At 37.0% G+C, this 19,403-nt stretch overlaps 1 protein-coding gene across 3 annotated transcripts in view; it reads left to right on the top strand.

The window, feature by feature from the left end:
* The window catches only part of IQCK (IQ motif containing K), a 47,538-nt gene that overhangs the window by 26,468 nt on the left and 1,667 nt on the right, over positions 1-19,403 (top strand). Inside the window, exons 8-9 of one of the 3 annotated variants that reach the window (XM_064520314.1) lie at positions 2,397-2,508; positions 9,816-9,941. In XM_064520314.1, coding sequence (XP_064376384.1) covers positions 2,397-2,508; positions 9,816-9,941 — 238 coding nt within the window. Of the gene's footprint in view, positions 1-2,396; positions 2,509-6,604; positions 9,572-9,815; positions 9,942-19,403 lie in introns of those variants that run through there. The other 2 variants (XM_064520316.1, XM_064520315.1) reach the window with 2 other exon arrangements.

Below are 19,403 nucleotides of genomic sequence, written 5' to 3'. Positions count from 1 at the left end.
TAGCCTTTTAATCATGGTAGAATTGCACTCTGATTACAAAATGGAGACTAATTTCTGATACATTCTAAAACTATGCTAACCTATAGTCTATTAAGCGTATTTAGAACATGTTAATATGATTTTGTTAAGTTCATATTACCTGTTTTACTGAAGGTGTCACGTCTATGTTACTTCTCTTTCACTCTTCTAAAAAATCACTTTGTTCTGGGAACTCACTCACTGCTTGAATTTAATGTTGGACCTTGGAATATTTCATTCTCTATGACTAGGCCTTACCCTATCTCAGAGCCTTTTATTTTGTTATATATTTTGCTATGCTTTCACCATCTTATTTAGCTACGGTGACCATACAGAATCTACTATTTTTGCATTTTATCTTTTAGCTGTTAGCGTCATTGTCTTCATTTTCCATATATGGAGATCAATGTGGCCCTGTCACAGGCCAGAAGACAGTTTTTGCATAGCTGGTTATAAGTGGACACTTCATTTTTTTCAACAGTTTAATGTTTAGAAATAGAGGCAGGCATTTCTATATCTTCCTATCCCTTTTCTGGTCATTTATATGTCCCTTAAGCATTCCCTTTATTGTTTCCTAAACAAATTGACTCTGTGTAATAGGGAATTATGGATTCTATAAAAGTATACATGATGGTATAAAAGAGAGAAAATGTCTTGTGCAAGCCTAAAGAAACTATCTAGTATTTGCGATTATGTAGTATATTTGAAAATAAGATTTGATTTATTACAAACTGGATTTGATTTTTGTCTAGATAAAAGAAGTTCACTAGTAACAGTAACTGTTAATTTTTTTTCTTTTAAAATTTCATATTAACCTTGGAAGAATTTAATACATCTTTTACAGAAAATACTACTGAAGTTGTTGGTCAGAACAAGTATACAGGATATTGCAAGAGGCCTAGGAGGTATCTGAGGTCAGGTCACTGAGTAAGAGTCTTCCCTGTTTGTACTGATTATAAAACCTTGCGTTGTATTTCTGCTCTACTGCTGCATTATCTGAAACATAGCAAGCTCTCTTGCTAATAAGAGTATTCTAAAAAGAATACTTTTGCTAAATAATTTATATTGTTTTAAGACTTTTTTTCTAACTAGTGAGAAAATTAAGTCCTGCTCTCTTGCTCTCTGTGTATCTCAGGAAAGCAGGAGAAAGCTAGAAGGTATTGGAATAGAGTTCAAATAGCCTAGCAAACTCATTACCATATCATATAAGACTAAAATAAATATAAGAAATTTTCTAAGTAGTTGGCTGCCTGAAAGCAAAAAATGTATCCAGAAAAAAACAAGGTTATTTCTACTTGTTTCTACCATTTGTTATTCAATTTAAGCCTGAATACAGGGACATTGAGTCCTAAAACATAAGGACATTTTATATACATAACTTTTGGAAAAAATGAGAAACTACATTTTTAGTAACTCGATTGTAATTTAAATGTGACTCTAAGAATGATCCCTTATCGATGTCTAATCTAATAAATAGCACATCTCCCTTCCCCTTATTGTCAGAGGGACTACATCTGTTCTGCATTTTTCCCTTAGTACTGATGGTATTAGTTGTGTGAATGCCAAGGTGGACAACTGGCAACATACTTAACTGCTGTTTAATCAAGGCCTGCATTGAGCAAGTTTAAGTAGCAGGGCAGTAAAAGCTGTTGATGCAAAGCTAACTCTTACTCATGTAAGTAGAATCTACACCAGCACTAAAGCAATAATAGAAGAATACAACTTAAATCTTAAATGCAGACAAGGCCTGTGCCTATTGTCATTGTGCTATATGGAAGCAGAATTAGGTCCTTCGTACGGACGATTGACTGACAAAGAATAGATACCATGTAGTGCATTCTAAATACTTTAAATAACGGATTAATGACTTTCCTGTTTGTGAAATTTGTATGACTGGGATTGTCAGTAAGCCTATTTGCAGCTGGTAGCAGGTGTGAATCTGTTTGCTGGAATAAATTTCCTGCTGTATGACCCTTCATACGCCTCTCATGCTCTGTTATAGTTGGTCAGTGGGTTGGTTTTATAGTGTTGTGGTTTTCTAAAGGCACTAATAACCGCCAGTATAATGCTTAAAATTTTAATTAACTCGAAGAATAAGCATCTCACTCCAGTCACATTCTCAGGAGTCCTTGGTAATCAAAATGATCCCGTAATTGTCATATTTATGTTTTCAGTGGGGTTTGTCAATTATGTGGGTTTTATTTCTAGGTCAGTTGAAAACTCTGAACCTCTGGGATTGTGCTTTTACATCTGGCCCTGTGAAAATGATGGATGCCACATATTTGCACAATCACAGGCCTGCAAAAAAATTGTCTTACCTTCTTGAGATCCATGTGCATATATAATTTTAGCTATATTTTCTATTTTTCCTTTCCCAGGTCCGCTGTGATCCTGAAGTACAAGAGCTACGTGAGTGGCAAAAGCAGCTGAGAGAGGACAAAAATGTTATTAAAAATTTGAAAGAATTCTGGATGAAGCAGGAAGCCAAAGGTAAGTTAACTAAATTGGATATTTTCAGGATTTTTTTCTACATTAAGTGTTTAATTTTTATGCTACAACTTGTATTAAGAAATATATCACACAGTAGAACACTAATCAGAAGTGAAAACAGAAGGCAAGGTCTGACTGAAGTGCTTAGCTGTTTCTGTACCGTCACTATTTATTCTAAGCTAGTTGCCTGAGTAGCTAAAAATGGCAATGAAAAATACAGTACAGGGCCAGATCTCAATAACTGCATGGGACTATGATCATGTTGTGACACAGAATTTCCTAGGGCAGGATCAGACATCTACAAGCTATACAGCATTTAAACACTCATTTTTATCAGACAAGTTTAGTGCAGTTTTTCTAAACTGTGGTTTCTATCTGGTAAATGTTATACTGGTATTTTCCTGTAGTTATTTATAGCAGAAGTTGGCCTGTACAGTTCTAAAAAAAGAAAACAAACCCAAGCAACCCTATATAATTACCAAGGGAAAACAAGCCAGATTGCTTTAAGAACTAATAGTGTAGTAAGTTTCCTTTTGCTCTGGTTGTCAGCAAGGCCTCATTGATATGGACAAAGTTATTCTTTACTTACTCAAGCACAGCCATATAATTCTGATTGTTTGTCCAGTCTCTTTGTCTTCTAAAGCAGAACAATTCACTTTAAAATATTTCTAGCTCCTCAATATTCCACATTTTATCAACCTCTATGGGCCAAACTCAGAGTGTAGGGATGTGAATTACATGTCACAGGTGAAGGTGAGAAGAGGTTGCTGAGCTATATTGTTCATAAGCTGAAGAAAGAGAAAATCCTGCTTTACCCCTCCCCGTCGTTTGGTCCTTCATTCTAATGGCACTGTCACAGACGTGTTCTCGGACGTCCGTTCACTTAAGCTGGCCTTTCACTTTGCCCAGAACTACAAAGAGCATTCAGGGTGCAGTTTCACATAGTTAATTGATCAAACTGTGAGCTGCCAAAAGGGTCAGTCCAACTCAGTATCTCTTACATCAGTTTTAGTGATTGTGCAACTACATCCTGGCTTTGGATCAATTAGGGTTTTTTTGTTTTGGGGCAGATTAGTTTTCTGCAGCTATGTAGCCGTGTGATCCCTAATCTCACACACAGGAGAAAGTGGCACTGGGGAGAGAGGATCGTTTCTTTCAGCAGCCCACAGTTTGGTTGAATTAAGCAGAAAATGAGATGGCATTCTTGTAGTTGGTTACTGTATCACGGCTGAGGGGTGCTGATCTCCAGTCGATTGGCAGGAGCTAATAGCCAGCTGCAGGTCATGTTTTAGAACGCTTCGGTTCAGTACACAAAAGCACATCTGTCGATGCCCTCATTCTGAGCCTGGTTTTGGTGAGACTTCACTGCGGGGAAAAAAAGACTTATGTTTGCATCCCTAAAGGGTAAGGGAGTTTAGAATCAGGTTTCTGTGAGAGGTTTTAAAAATACTGTGTTCTGGTTGGTTAGATGCCTGCTATCCAGAAGGATCTCTGACTCTAGATTTCAAATGACTGAAAGTTCCTGATGTGCCATCTGGAATTAGGCACCTTCCTCCTAACGAGAGGCCTCTCTGCTCAGTATTGCCTAATGACCTAGGCAACTTTTCACTCAGCATCGAGTATTGTGGGTCGCTATATGGAGCTGGCTGGCTGTCTTTCCTGCCTCTATAGACCATCTCGGTGTTTCATTTTCTCAGCTTCTTGAGCCAGGTACCCAATTTCTACACATTCAAAGTCTAAGTGGAGACATGAAATATGTCCTTTTGGACTTCCCCTCCAATGTTGTTTCATTATGCAAGTTGTATGCAACTTAATGGTTCTTCTTAATTAAGTGGAGTTATTGTACTCAGGCACAAGTGTGAAACTGTATTCTGGAACTAAGAGTTTGCCATTCTCACAATATGCTTTAATTTAGAAGCTACAGTAAGAATGTCCAGACATAAATAGTACTTATTAACACCACTGCTGTAGCAATCAGAGCTTGTTGTAAATGATTAGATCCTTCCTATTCTTCAGTAACTTTAGTCGTCAGATATTCTGTGGGTACTGTTAATTTCAGAACTGCTTTTTAATAGATGATATAACAAAATTTTTCTATGAAGCATTTTAATCATAAAATAGTCCCTGCTCTGTAAATGCCAAAGGAATTAACAGCAGTCGTATCATTAACCTAATGCACTGCAATTATTTTTTCACTTTTTATTGTTCATCCATTCCATTTATCATCAGTCGCAAGTAGATCAGGCTAAAAGGATGACATGAAAGTTCCATGCATTTTCCCTTTGTGTTTGCAATCTTGTAAAGAAATCTTTGCCTAAAGATAAAAGGAGTTTCTCCTTTCACACACATGAAAGGACAAATCTGTTTCTAATAATGATTATTATAATAACTGGAGTTACAAAATAGCCCCTTCTTTTCAGTTTTTCAAATTTTGACTTTTTTTTCCCCTTCATACAATATAAATGTAATAGGCACTTGGGGATAATGATAACATTTTAAACACATGCTGGATTCTTGTGCTTGTGTGGAATCCACACAGTTCCAGATGGGCTGCTTTTTTATAATACTAGCAAATGTAAAGTTATAAATTGATAAATTCTACATCTTTTCAAGCTTCCATATTGACCAGCCTTTGATTTCCTAAACTTCTTTTCAGTTATTTCCTATTTGTACTTGCATATCTGTTGGATAGCATTAGTTTTGAAAAGATATAGTCAGGGCAATGTTGCAATTATAACTGTGTAAGTTCACTGTCAAGCATTTGGAATTGTAAGAGCAACTAATTCTGCAGTCAAAATTGGATAAGTAGATTTTTGCACTGGATACTTTCTAATGAACTGAGGTTTCTGTACATATAGTATAAATCTTTCCACTAAATATCTTAATAAGTAGTGTTGCTGTAACACAAGTTCTATATTGAGTGAAGTGGAACAGCATTTAAACCCATTCTCATACAACAGCTGTGCAGCAAACTGCAGGCAGTACTGGGAATGAACATTTTAAGATGTGTTGGATTTATGAAGTAATCTACGTTTTTTCACGTAGTATAAAGCGAACTAGTGGCAACTCTCATCCTCTAGGGCAGGTACACTGTTACATTTCTAAAGCTGCCTCTGTGTGCCTCCTGCTTTAATCATCTGTGATGCTCACCTGCTTGTCACATTCACAGGATGGTACCACAGGGTGATTTAACCTTGGCAATTGTGAGAGTCGCATTCTAGTACTGCCTCCACCATGCTCCCCAGGGGCCTTGCTGCATCAGCAACTCCTTCCGGGTACCTACATTAGGTACCTTCCGGGTACCTCTCTCCAGTTTTCCTGCTTTCCTTGTGATGTGAGATGGTGGCAGCAGCAGCAGCAGCAGCTACTGGCTAGTCCTGTGGTTTGCATGTTTGCAAGTGCAAGGAGAAGCATTTTCCTGTCCAGAAAGCCATTCCTCATGTCCTCCAGGGAAAAGGCATGAGCCAGATTGAAGTTTCTGCAGGCTAGCTCCAGCTGCATCATGCTGTTTAATAGAATGTGTCCAATGAAATCTGCTTTTGTTGTAATATTGGAAGAGTTTCCTCAAGTGTTCCTTCTCAGTGTTAAAAATTCTTATCAGAAGAATGACTAGCTTGTGTTGATACAGGTACTTATACCAATACGAGTTGGAATAGAAATCTTTCAGTAGATACTTAGATACTTTGGGAGGCAGGCTCATAATTAACAAAGACGATAGTGAATGGCAACCTCCATACCAGTTCAACATGTCTGTGAAAACAGCTGGACTACAATAAAAGCTGTTCCTGCAGGTTGTATTTCAGCTGTGAATGCTTAAGTGTGAATTCAGTTTGCAGAAGTCTGACAGTAGAACTTTTTGGAAAAATGAAAATCACGAAGATAGTCAAGTATCAGTTGAGAGTATATGCGTACAAATAAGTCACCAAAAAAAAAAAAAAATCAAAGTTGTCATAAAAGAGAGTAATTTTTCCAAAGATTGTTTCTAAGCCTTCCTTTATGTATCATGGACTCCTCACTGCCTTGTTTTTACAGTATTATGTAATGCAAGGTGTTGTGAACTAATACATTTTTTATGTCTACACTGTACTATATACAGGACTTTTTGATCAGCGCTTCACTTCTCTATGAAGGGCTCAGAACAAGAAGAATTTTCTTCAATGCAGTATACAATTTGCTGCAAATATTGAAATCGGAAGACTGTCATGATTGTTTTCTGTGATAGCAATTTGTTACAAGGGCTGCAAAATTAGATTCTCCAAACATTGATTCATATTTATATTGCAGTTTTAATCCACTAAAGGTCAGGTTTTATTTATCTGTGAACACAGTTGCCTCAGGGATATAGTGTAGCTGAACAGAATCATTCTGAAAGACAAAATCATATATCACAATAGGGGAAAACTGTATTTATGTGTACATAAATATGGGCGGGAAAGAGGTGTGTGCAGCAAGTGAAGTAGAATTCTTGGTGTGGTAGCTTAGAGTTCTTACTAAAAGTATGTAAAAACAATGAGAAGTAATATCCATCACCGATAAATTCTCTTCTAGCAGACCTAACTTATACATAAAGAAAGTTTTGACAGAATGACCAAGGCTTTCTTCGAGTCTCTGTGGGATTTCATAGCATATTTACTGTGGTTTAATGAGAGTTTACTTTTAAACAATTTTTGTGGGTATATGTTTTTTTTAAAAAAACATAAGCAAGCCTTTTTCAAAGATCTGAAAACAGTGGATTCAAATTTACTATGATAAAATTAATTTCAATATAAATTTACAAAATGAAAGCCAGATTCTTCCCTTTGTAATACTTGTCTAATTCTGTCCATGTTAGTTGTTTAGAATTGCATTACTGAAGGTGGTAATAGAAGTTGACCTAGCAGGCTTGCTAATGCATTTTAAATGATTCCAGTTTGATGTTTGTGTTTTGCACTCACTGTTTTCCATTTGTTAGCATTTGTATCATCTCATCAAAGCATGGAATCTTTTTACATGTTTCATTCTCCAGGGTACTGGTAAGAGTAACACGTACATAAGCCTTCCACTTATTTCTGGGAAGTAAATTTTAAAATAGTCCTCCCGGTATATATCTACAACATATCACTGTGAAAAGGAGTGTGTATCATATTAGACTGACTTTACGTTTTTTCTTCTAGAGTTAGATTTATGTGAAAATTAAAAAAAAAAAAAAAAAAAAAAAGAAGGGAAGCTGATCAGTACGCTTGTAGCTACCGTGTAACATCATTCCCAAACCAGTGCAGGAAAGTGGTGAACCTAGTCAGTACTGAGGAGGCAGTGCTGCACGTTTCTCTTAGGTAATGCTGTAGTTTCAGGGAGACTTGCATCAATGGATGCGTACAGCTGTCCTCTTGGTTTATGCTGAAGCGCAGCATCTGGAAAAGGGAAGGCTGTGAGGCGCTCAGAGTCCTTGCATTCCAAAAAGCTAAAACAGGGAAAGATCTCAATGCTAGTGAATGAATTCTCTCCAGATGTTGTAGCAGTGGTATAGTTCAGCAAAAATATTCTAGGAAATGAACTGCTAAAATTGTGCGTGTTATTTTCAGCTTTAGTTTCCATGTACGTGCAGGAGAACTGTGTATGAAGGCTGTGTTTGTGTAGGCACATAGGGTGGCTTTCTGCCCTGCTTATGTGGGCAATCATAGTTTACAATCTTCACACATAGGAAATCTTAGAGGTGAAATTACAAGTGCATTTTCAGAGGACAAGTTGAAACCATTTTGAAAATGTTGCTAGTAAGAATACATACAATGGCAAAAAAAATAGGGGGGAATAGACCAGTTGAATTAATTGGCAGTTGGCACTGATTTAATTCAAGGAGCTTCTGTCACTGAAGAAACTGAATTATTTCCATTGTTTCAGAGAATAACATAGTGATAAGATTTCCTCTACATCCTTTACCACTTGTTTCAAGAAGAAAAAATGTCTCCTTTTAACCCCCTTCATAGAGCTTTCCTCTCATCAAATTAATTATTTTAGAACTATAGTACACACAGCTGTTCTACCACTTCAAAGAAGTGGTACCCTTTTCAATTTTTATTAAGTGCAAATTTGTATTGCTTTTAGTACTTTAGCTTTCCATATTATCAAATTGTTTCTATAATTACTTAACTGAGCCCTGTTAAGTTAACTTGAATATCCATACATAAAATAGCCTTGAGGCACAGACAGCTGGCTATTTGGAAACAGCTGTAATAGTTACTGTCCAGTGTTTTTCATTATCCAGCTCAGCTGCAATGCCATAATTAATTTTGTTAACGTTCCAGCTGTTCTTATTTCTGCTATTATTATTCTGCTATTTATTACTGTTATTAAACCCTGTTTCACTGTGAAGTCAACATGGTTAAATTGCCCGCGTCAGTGGTTCAGCTTAACCCAGCTGACTTTGCACTGAAGTGGATTATGAGCGCTCATACAATAATGAATAGCACAGCACACCTACTTTTTAAGCTTGTCTATCTACACATTTGGTTTAACTGAATTACTGTGAAATCTCCCCTTTAATTAAACCATTGTGCTATTTGCACCAAGCAGAACAAAGCATTTGTTGTTGCTAAAGACTCAGATGTCACAAGTAAAGAATTAGATTCACAATCAAAAGAAAAAAAGAACATTTTAAAATAGATATAGCAATTTATTACAAAGTTAACTACATTAAGAATAACAATGAAGTATTTCTTGAATTTGTATATGACTTTAAACCTGTTTATTAAGTGCTGTAAAGATTGTTGGATCTAACTGTAGGGGATGAACAGTGTGAGCTGCCAAATAGCTTTTAGAAAATGCTGACTCAAACAGTAATGTGATTCTATTGACACTACTAGAAAGATCAGCATACCTTCCATGAAAATATCAGCCAAAGACTCTGCTAGTGTGAGCCTAATGGTCAGATTCTGCTTTGTTGTGGTTCTCAGTACAATGTAATGGAAGGCTTATTTCATGTGTATATTTTAAAAACAAATATTTATAATTTTATGAACTTATGTTTGTATAATATTGTATATTGTTTGTATAATACTTAAAGAGGATATTAAAAGGAAGTTATAAATGTAAACTTATTGTAATTAAGAAATTCAAAGTCATTCTTTTTGTTTTTCCATTTTCAGAAAGTGTGTTAACATACATTCATTATTATAGAGACAAATACTGAAGCTTTAATTTTCATTAGAACATAACCAGAACGAAATTCTTTGAGTTCTTCTGAGTAGGGACTAAGAGTATGATCTTTATGTGGCAGCAAGTGGTCCATCAACTTGCCCATTGAAGGGGTGGTCCTGTGCTTCCTTGACCAGGGTTTCTGCCATCCTTGCCTTGCCTTGGCTCTAGCAATCTTGCCTTGCCCTGGCTTTGTGGTGGATCGATTCGTCTGGCTGATCTGACAAAGAACTGCTCTTTATTTTCGTTCTTGTGTGCCTTGGGTAAGTTTTCTGCTGGATCAGCCTGCTGAAGTGACTTACCCTCTAATGACACAATCCTTAGATCCAATATAAGGGAAATGGTGCGACAGCAACAGAGGGAAGGAAAACTGCCCATCTGTGATGGCAACTCACTTTTAGATCAACTGATTGTCCTGTGCCTGCTGCGTCACATGAAACCCTATGCTACATGGTATGTCTGCTTGGTTTGGTAGGCCAGGATATCGTGTAACCTCCATGTCAGCCTCTGATTGTCCACCCATGTCAAAACACATTTAAAAGCCTATCTTTTTTGTTTGTTTGTATCCCTCTGTTTTTCTCTCCTTACATTGTCTATACTATTAATTACTAGTATTGAAAAGTGTTCTGGGATATAGCATGTATGACAACTTTGCATGAAAATTACTATAGGAAAGGAAGTGGGGAAATGAGTAGCATCTTGCAGGACTGTTGACTTCTTCTAACATACCTGCATAATTTCTTTTTGAGTTCAAAGAAAAAGATGCATTTCTTCCAGCCTTTACCTAAGATCATAAAGTTATAGCAGTTCTTGGCTAACATTTTGTTTGCTATACTGCTTATGATCTATATTTAGGGTCTGATAGTCCTTACTATAAACAGTTTCTGCTTTCAGACTGAAAATGTAGAGAAGCATAAAACTGAAGACTCAGTGTAGTGGCTCACAGCTTTACACTTGTAGAGAGGAAGAGAATCACCCCCAAAATGACTCTACTGGTTTAGCACAGTTGATGGGATAAATTGGTTCCTGAATCTTTCATGAATGTTTCTAAAAATATTACCTTCTACAGAAAGTACTACTAATTAAAGAAAAACCAAACTCCAGAGGATATGAGAGAACAGCAGATGGGCTGGGGCTTTCTTTGAAGATGATGTCCTTTCTGATTTCATTAGTCGAGTTCACTGAAACTACTTTAATATAAACTTTATTTAAATAGGTTCTTCAATAGCTTGCTTGTTACCTGGGATCACAGTTGGCAGAATGTGATGTAGTAGGAAACACATAGCAATACCTGCTTTTGGTTTCATGCGCCTGGTGACCTACTCTGAGAATGTCTGTCTTCTCAGAACTTCTCTTCCCAGCATGCATTTATCTAGGGCTGTCCATGTTAATTTTGTCAATATCTGCAGCCTAAAATACTCATTTTGAACTTGTAGTTTGCTGCATCTTCTTGTCTTAGCTGGTATTCCATATAGCCCAGTCATGTTTTTCCTTTACTGTTTTTGAACATAAACAAACCTTTGCTCTTTGGTTAAAGAGCTGATTGCATCTTTGAAAGACAGATCCCCATGGGAATGAGATAGAACTATTCCAGAGTAGTTCTAACTTGCAGTGACAGATGAAGGAGGAAAAGTGGAGAGTGCAGAGAAAGCACGTGAAACTGATATCTCTGCAAGTGGCTATAATTAAAGAGGAACTTTTAAGCCTTCTCTTTTTGTGCCTCTGTGCAATGGGCAAGCCCTGTCTAGTCTCAATTCTGAGCAGTGTGTTATGCAGATGCAGCAGTGATGAGGCAGCACTGGAAATGAAAAGGTATCTGTCATACAATGAAAGGAATTTGAAAATATTTGACCTTTATTTTTGAAAATGTCTAAACCTATTCATTGCTTAGGCGCACCGCAGACTATACTGACACTGTCTGTTACAGTGGTTATTTCTGTCCTGGTGTACTGTTGAAAAGACAATCGGTTCTGTACACAATGTCTAGTATTTTCAGCTATTTTCTTCCTAAGGGCTTTCTTTTCTTCTTTCCCTGGTAAAATTTGTATAACTTTATTTTTAAAAAGCACTGTTCTCAGATGAAGTAGTAGAAGACACATTTCTGTTTTTATGGTAAAAACCTGTGACCCTACTAGCTTGGGAGTTCTTACAGATCAGCCATAGATGGTAGCTTTGCAAGGTACTTCTGTAATAGTGAATGTACGCAGTATGTGGAAAATCTAGTTAAACCAAAAGGAGAAACAAAGTAATCTTCACAGCAGGTGTGGGAGGGTTGATTTCTAGATACAGGAGGGGAATATTCCTTTAGATGCCATTCAGTTTTCAAGCTATATTTCTCTTTTGGCAGTTAAAGGTATCTTATTATTCACCTACAGTGAGAGGTTTTAAAGATACTTCTTCCAGAGAATGAATCTCTTCCTTTAGGAAGATGCAACCAGCAGTATGTTGAAGATGAACTCAAAATGTAGGTGGTCTGTCACTGGAAAATCCTTGAAAACCAGAATGAGATTGCAGATAAAGGGGAGAACAGGCTGCATATTTTGGGAGCATGTGTTGCACTAGAGCAGGAACAGATGCATGCTCTCAAGCAAGGAAATGCAGTCACTCCTTATACAGCTGAGATGTGTCTCCACCTGAATTAGAAAGAACGGTTTGAAAGCTGAATATGTTTACTAAGAGAAGCTGAACAGGGAAAGTCAAGTCTGCACACTTTTGAAGGATGGCTATATCAGGGATGCGAAAAAGTGCAGAATAAGAAAAACAGAAAGAATTGAAAAAGAGGAAGAAATGTTAGAATTCATTACCCAGAAAAATGTCTACACAGTGAAACTTCTTGGAATTTATTCCATAAACAAGTAAACATGTGAGTAGAGTCATGTGCTCCAATTGATCCTTATTAATGAGGCCATAAATGAGGTTACGGTTGCCTGGATGTTTGCACAACTGAGCAAGTTCCCAAACAAAATACTGAAGAGGGGATATATAAATGGGGCATCTTAAACTAGGTTTAAAAAAAACATTAGAAATGTACTGTAGGTTATAATTCTGGATTAGCAGAAGATGTAGTCTAGATAGCTAGTGGATCTCTTAAAAACTGCACCTCAGTGGTTTATTTAGAAAAATTCAGCTCAGGAAAACATAGGGTATTTTATCATTCTTATGTGAGAGTTTTCCTCCTTCCTTATTTTCCACTTTGACCAAGGATGGCTGATACTCAATTATGTTTTAGGAGGAATTTAAATATTTTCTTTCTAACTTCATCTGCCCTCTTTTTATACCATAGCTGTAGATCTTTAATGTGTCTTATTACAGAGCTCTTGGAAGTGGGGACCACCCAATATTCCATGGTTTTACACTTCTAAAATGTATGAAATTGTCTGTTAAGATTTCTCATATTGCAAGTATTTCCTCGAAAGATTTTGGTTTAAACTGACCTGTACAGATTAAAAAACAGGTTTAAAGCAAAACAGTGCTTGCTGTCAGTAGAATGCTCTGTGCAATTAAAAGAAATTTACTGTATTTTTTTTTAATTACTGTATTTACAGATATTAGGGTTGTTGATACAAAACACTTAATCTTTCTTTCCTAAAACGAAAGTGCTATATTCAACATGATTTTAAATGCCTTCATATATATAATTGCATGCATTTTAAAAGCAAATGTATAAGCTTTCAGTTATGCAAAAGACCTTAAAAACTTCTTTTAAAGAAAAGAAAATCCAAGAACAAAGCCATGCCAGTAGCCTAATATGTGGTGTTTTTCATCAAGCCTAATTCAGGATGCTTGAGATGTTTCTGAAAGTTTAATCTTGGCACTAACAGCTGAGAATGTAGTGATAAAAGTCATGAGACTCATGATGTAGATTCTGCTTTATTGGTCCATGCCCGGACTCAAATGTCTTTGAAAAGCTATACAGATTGCAGTAATATTTAATTTCTGAAACTACACTGGGAATGTTTTAAAAAAATTAAAGATGATAGTGTAGATGAGCTATGAAATATGTGATCTTCTGAACTGCACTTACAGGCACAGCAGCTTTATCAGCTAGCTGAACTAATTCTCCAGTGCCAAAGATCTGTTTTTACCCATCACTTTGCAATTTTTAGTAGTGATATGTAATGGAGAAAAAAAAGATTGCAATTTGTAGATTATTCTGTGATATATAAAGATAAATGTTTTTTATTTCATTTTTCTGTTTTGAAGGGGAAGAGGAATTCTTCACAGGTTTTGGAGGGAGAGGTGGTTAGTTTTTGTCTTTTTACCTTCATTTTTCAAGATAATAGTGAAAAACAAGAGACTGTTTTTGATGCAAATTTGGTTGGTGTTTTTTGTCAGTCATTCAGGTATATGAAAACAAAATTTCCATCTAACCACAAGATGCCTTTAGTGCCTGGAAGAAAGGCTATCCTCAGTTAAGAAATAAAACCTGCACCAAGTCCTGCAGCGAAACTAGACTTGACATTTTGGGGGATAAAAAAGAAGGGGAAAAGAAAGTCCATGAACTGTTAATGGAGTCTTCAGATATGATTCATAGATCAGCTAAGGAGTGAATGATACATTGCAGAATGTACAAATGATTTGCCCCAAACTTCCCTTTAAACCCGGGCTGTGGCTATTAGTCACCTGGAGATGCTTTTGTATGTAACTTTGTGCCTGATCATTTGTTCTAGTCTGTATAAGCGTTTCAGTTTGGTGACTTCACAGAACCTGTCAAGTTTTCCAAGAAGGAAGCTCTTCAGAAATAGTGTGTGCTAATGGATGTGCATGTAGTTTCTCTGGCTTCTTCTTGTAATTCCCAAATTGCTTTTGGCTGGGGCCTAGCAGTCGGTAATTATTTCTCCCCGCTTCAGGTCAGGTTTCCATTTTCACCTCTTTTTTCCATCTCCACTAATTACATGCGAAACAACTGCATAGACCCCTTCATGATGAAGATAGGCTAGTTGCCTTCATTCTGGATTTTTCCCCCTGCAGTCCAGGTTCCTCCTTCCCAAACTGTTGTGTTGCTGTGGGTTTCTTTCTGTGAATCTCAGGTCACTGACTGATTTGGAGGAGACTCGGATAGTTATTAGAAATACAGTCTGCAGTACACCTAGTACTGTGAAGTTTGTTCTCTCCCACACTCAGCTGTTCATCTCAGTTGTTCATCTGGTTTAATGGATATATTTTTCAATATTTCTTCCTGTGCTTTCCTCTTTGTACGCCTTGACTTGTAAAAATGCCACACAGATGTATCCAGATGGCTTCTTCATCTTTTTATTAAAAGATTAGGAAGGCATGGTGCATGACATAAACAAATACTGCCAGAAATCTCTCACCCCTTGTTCCCAAGTCTGTTACTGGTTGTTGGTGTTAGGGTCTCTCCTCTATGTCAGTTCTTGCTTCCTTAATCTGATCCTAAGTAAATAAATGAATTCCCTAAAATTGTGTGTGTTCTCTAAAGGAATTAAATGCAGCTAGTGTGTCTGCATGTGCCTGGCATTGCAGAAACATCCTGGCAGACTGGTCACCAGAAAGCTGACTGAGAGCTTGGTGGGCTGATCAGCATCACCTACACTGCTGCTTTCAGACTTGGCGCTGCCTCGTACGGAGTTGTTGAAAGTGCAGTGACTCAGACCTAGAAATGGTCTTACAGTAAATGTCATTAAGGCAAGGTTAAGCATTATACAAACTCTGCTGCTGGTATAGAGGATTAGGCTTGTGTTGTCACGTTTGTGTGTACATTTAACAAAAGCAGCATCCTGATGAGTGATCTTCTGGCAGTTCCATTTCAGATTCATGAGTAGCAGACATGTCTATGGGCATAATTTCCAATTTCTTCAATTAATTATATATGGGTTTTTTTGTTTTACAATATATCCATTTATAATGCATCAATTTCCTATCACTGGTGACTGAAGATTTCTTGAAGTGAAAGGTTTCACTAATTATTGCATGCATGTTGACTTCCAAGACTAAGGGGCTAAAATTTTATATATGCTTTATAAAGAACTGTCTCTTTAAAAGTCAGGTCTTATTTCAGACAGACTGCTAGCAGCTCTAATTTCATGTTCAGGCTTCTTTGGCATTTCATTGGAAGGCTAGGGTGAAACTCCTTTCTATTTATATATTTTACTCTAAGCCCCTGCTAATAAGTTATTCCAATAGATTTTCTTTAATGGATTTTCATCTTCTTACAGTCTGAGTATATAGTATTTTTCATTACTGTTGTCAACTGTTTAAATTACTAAATGTAATTCTCATAGTTCTTACGATTTCAAACAAAATCAAGAGTGTGGGTCTATAAACCTTTCATAAGCTACTGTCACAAACCGGTTGTATTATACTGGAGTGTATAAAGTAGGTCATAGTTTATTCACTGTTACACTGAAGCAACCAAGTCTTAAACCAGAATGTCAGTCTTGATTCTGCATCTGTGCATTAAGATGAAGGAAAATTGCCTCTTTTATCTAAAATAAATGCTGAAGATGTATGAACTTAATGCATAAATAAATAGGACAAAGGCCTAACCAGGCAATCCTCAGATGTCTAATAGGAGTTTTGCAGTTTTTCTGAGTATTTCACCCCCAGGAGTTGGCTGAAACAGTAAATCCAAATACATTCAAAGCCAGTGCTTCCCTCTGCAATCATCTGTGCCTCAGCACTGCAGCACATATATGATAAACAGTGTAAAATGAGCTGCATTTACAAGGAAAATGGCAGAAAAACCAATGGATAACTTTTTATAAAAAGAGTAGCAGATCAAAAATTATGGAGTACCAGTTCCGCTAGCATGTTCAGAGAGACCCTCACTTCACATCTAAGGAACTGAAGCGCCGTCTCCAGTACTACTTATTATTGTAGTAATGGTTATTGTGTCCTATGATTTATAACATGCATGTGACTAAAGCATAGCTTAATGAGATTCACTCTGTATTTTAAAATAAGAATTGTTAAAATCAGCCGTGAGACTGAAATGCAGTACTAACAACTTAACTGTCCTGACAGTAGAAAGCATAAAACCTGTGCAGTCAGAAACCGTAAAACTGGAAATAAGTGACATGTCCTATACTATTTGTCAGCTTCCAACAATAAGCATTATCAGTAAATCTTCCAGAAATTGTGAGACTGTTCTAAGTACCATTGTGGGAGGGATTATTTGCCCTACCGAGTTGCACATTTAGATTGTTCATGTTACATCCTGAAAAATGATGGTAGAAATGCACCTTAGAAGTTCTTTTTTTCTTCTTTTTTTTAATTGCTTAACACTGGCACAGCATCTAAGGGCCCCAGTTTCTCTATGCCTTAGAACAGTAGCTGATATTTTAAAACAACATGGAATAATGTGATATTTATGATAATGCTGCCAGGGCTCATGATTTTGTTACCACCTCTATTTAAATCCCGGTCAAACCTGCTTAAACTAGTGATTATGCATTCTCTGTAGGTAATTTTCACACATTCTGTTAGACAAATACCTTGGGAATGGAGTTGTTCGTACTTTTCTTGGGAGTCACATCCAGCTTGCTGTGAGAATGCTTTTCTTGGCATGGCCCTGGGACTGGCAGCGGCGCACAGTTGCAGCAGCCACTGCATAAGTGACATCCTGAGGCGGTTTGTCGTAGCTGCCTGTGTCCACAAGCCCTTCCCCATCATTCAGGGAGTCTGTCTAGAGAAAAAGAGGTTGTCTCCATTGCACTGCAGAATTGCAGTACTGCAAAGCTAGTAGTCTGCCAGCATAACTGCACATAGCGACTTAGGAAGTAGAAGGACAAAATGGGAATTGTGCTATTCAAGTTCAACTGTTTTTTTTAATGTAACCAAAAACAGAAGTGAATCTTGCTCTTGGTCCTGTTGAATACAATGGCAGGACACCCAAGACTTAAGTGGTTAAAATTCAGCACGTGAATGGCATGGTTGTAAACAAGTTGCTCATGTTGATATTTACACTATTCATTCCTTTTAGATATGTGTTTGAAAAACAATGGGCTGGATTATCAGCTAGTGTGAGTTGTTCTAAACTTCGTGGGAGCTATGTTGATACACCAGTTAAACATACTGCTTAGGTCTTTCAAAATAATAAATGCAAGCTAGTTCACTTTGGGGTGTAACATTTTTCCAATGGAAGTTTCTAGTGAAAAGACTTAGTCATTCAGTCTTTCTCCATCTTTCTAGCGTATGTGAATCCTGAGGACATCTTGCTTTTCTGTCTGCCTAAGAAGCAAGTATGTGTCCAAAGCTATCTGAATAACTGCCTGAAATCCAGATTCATGCTGACAACCTGTGCTTCCTGTTCAGTGTGATGTGATTTGAAAATGTTATGCTTAAGTAACACAGGTTATGATAAGACATGGATGCTCCTGACTAAAAGCACTGCTAGCAGCTACCTAAAACACCTGCTAATTCTAATCTGGAGCAATGTGTGTTAGCCCTGTGGTTTTTGAATGTGTTGAAAGTTTTTAGGAAACATTGGCAAAGACCGGTCTTACTATATCAAGGAATATTACATAAAATTCTACCCAATAGTTAGTATTTTTCTTTATGGCACATTCATAGTCATGTAGGATATTTAATCCAGTCAAATTTTTCCCCCTATCAGCTATAGAAACAAAGCCCTAACATCCAAAAAGGTCTTGTACCAACTATCACCTATTGCCTTGAGCACTGTGTAAGGCAGGCCATATCCTGCCACCTTGGTGATATTTTGGATTTCTAAGATAGCATCAGTGCTATCTCACTACCATGCATCATTTTTCCAATATGTTTTCTGCAAGCTGAGATCTTCCAGGTTGGTAGCACATCAAGCACCTTAAATTAGGACATGGGCCTATTGCGGCCTGGTATCCTGGTACATACCAAGGGGGTTTTGTTTGCTCGTTTTCAGTTGCATGCCTCAGAAAAGCAACTAAGTTCTCCTGAAACTGTAGGTAGCATAGATAACTGTAGATAGTTCTTTTTTTTTTTTTTTTTTTTGCCTCCAACATAACCTTCATATATAAAGCTTTCCAATAAACTTTCTTTACTTGAAAGGTGTATAGTTCAGAAACATCTTCTGAAGTGTAGGGGGTAGAGAAACAGATTTTCATCTTTATAGGTTAAAAGGCAGTTTGTAAAATATCAAGAACAGCACAATATGACAGCTGAAATCATAGAAATGGACTGAGGAGCTAGACTATTGTATCAGCAGAAGAAAAACATTAGGCTAATCTGTATTAGAGCACTCGGAAAGAATATTGAGCTTTGAAAAACAGCTTTCGCTGGGGGGTGAGACATTTTGCTTTTATGTGGAGCTTTTGTTCATTTAGGATTGTTTACTCCAGCAAGCAACCCTGTGCTCTTTGTTTGACTGATTTTTCCCATTTGGCAGACCTTTTGCAATCACATGGATAACATTCTTCTTTCCACTGAGGCATAGAAAAACTATTCTTTATTGACCTTGCTTGTTGTCCACAGTGACAAAAAATATATTTATATATTAGGTGAACTGTATGACTTCAGTCATCACTAACTTTTAATTGAAAATCTTCAAAGCAAAAAAACTCAAAGAGCTGCTTTCATTTTTCTGAACATCAAGTGAACAGTCCAATGACTTCTTACTAGCAAACAACCCTGCCCTCAGCTACACATGCACAACTCCCACAGATGGCACTGAGAATTGTGTACAGGCATACGAGGGCTGAGGTTGTGTCAGAACAAAAAAATGCCACACATTAGAAATATGTCTTTTGGGTTGGGTGGGATGGTTTTTT

The sequence above is a fragment of the Dromaius novaehollandiae genome, chromosome 14, assembly GCF_036370855.1.
Source record: "Dromaius novaehollandiae isolate bDroNov1 chromosome 14, bDroNov1.hap1, whole genome shotgun sequence".
Classification (NCBI taxonomy): Eukaryota; Metazoa; Chordata; class Aves; order Casuariiformes; family Dromaiidae; genus Dromaius; species Dromaius novaehollandiae.
Note: the sequence above shows the minus strand (reverse complement) of the source record. Positions and strands in the feature narration are given on the sequence as shown.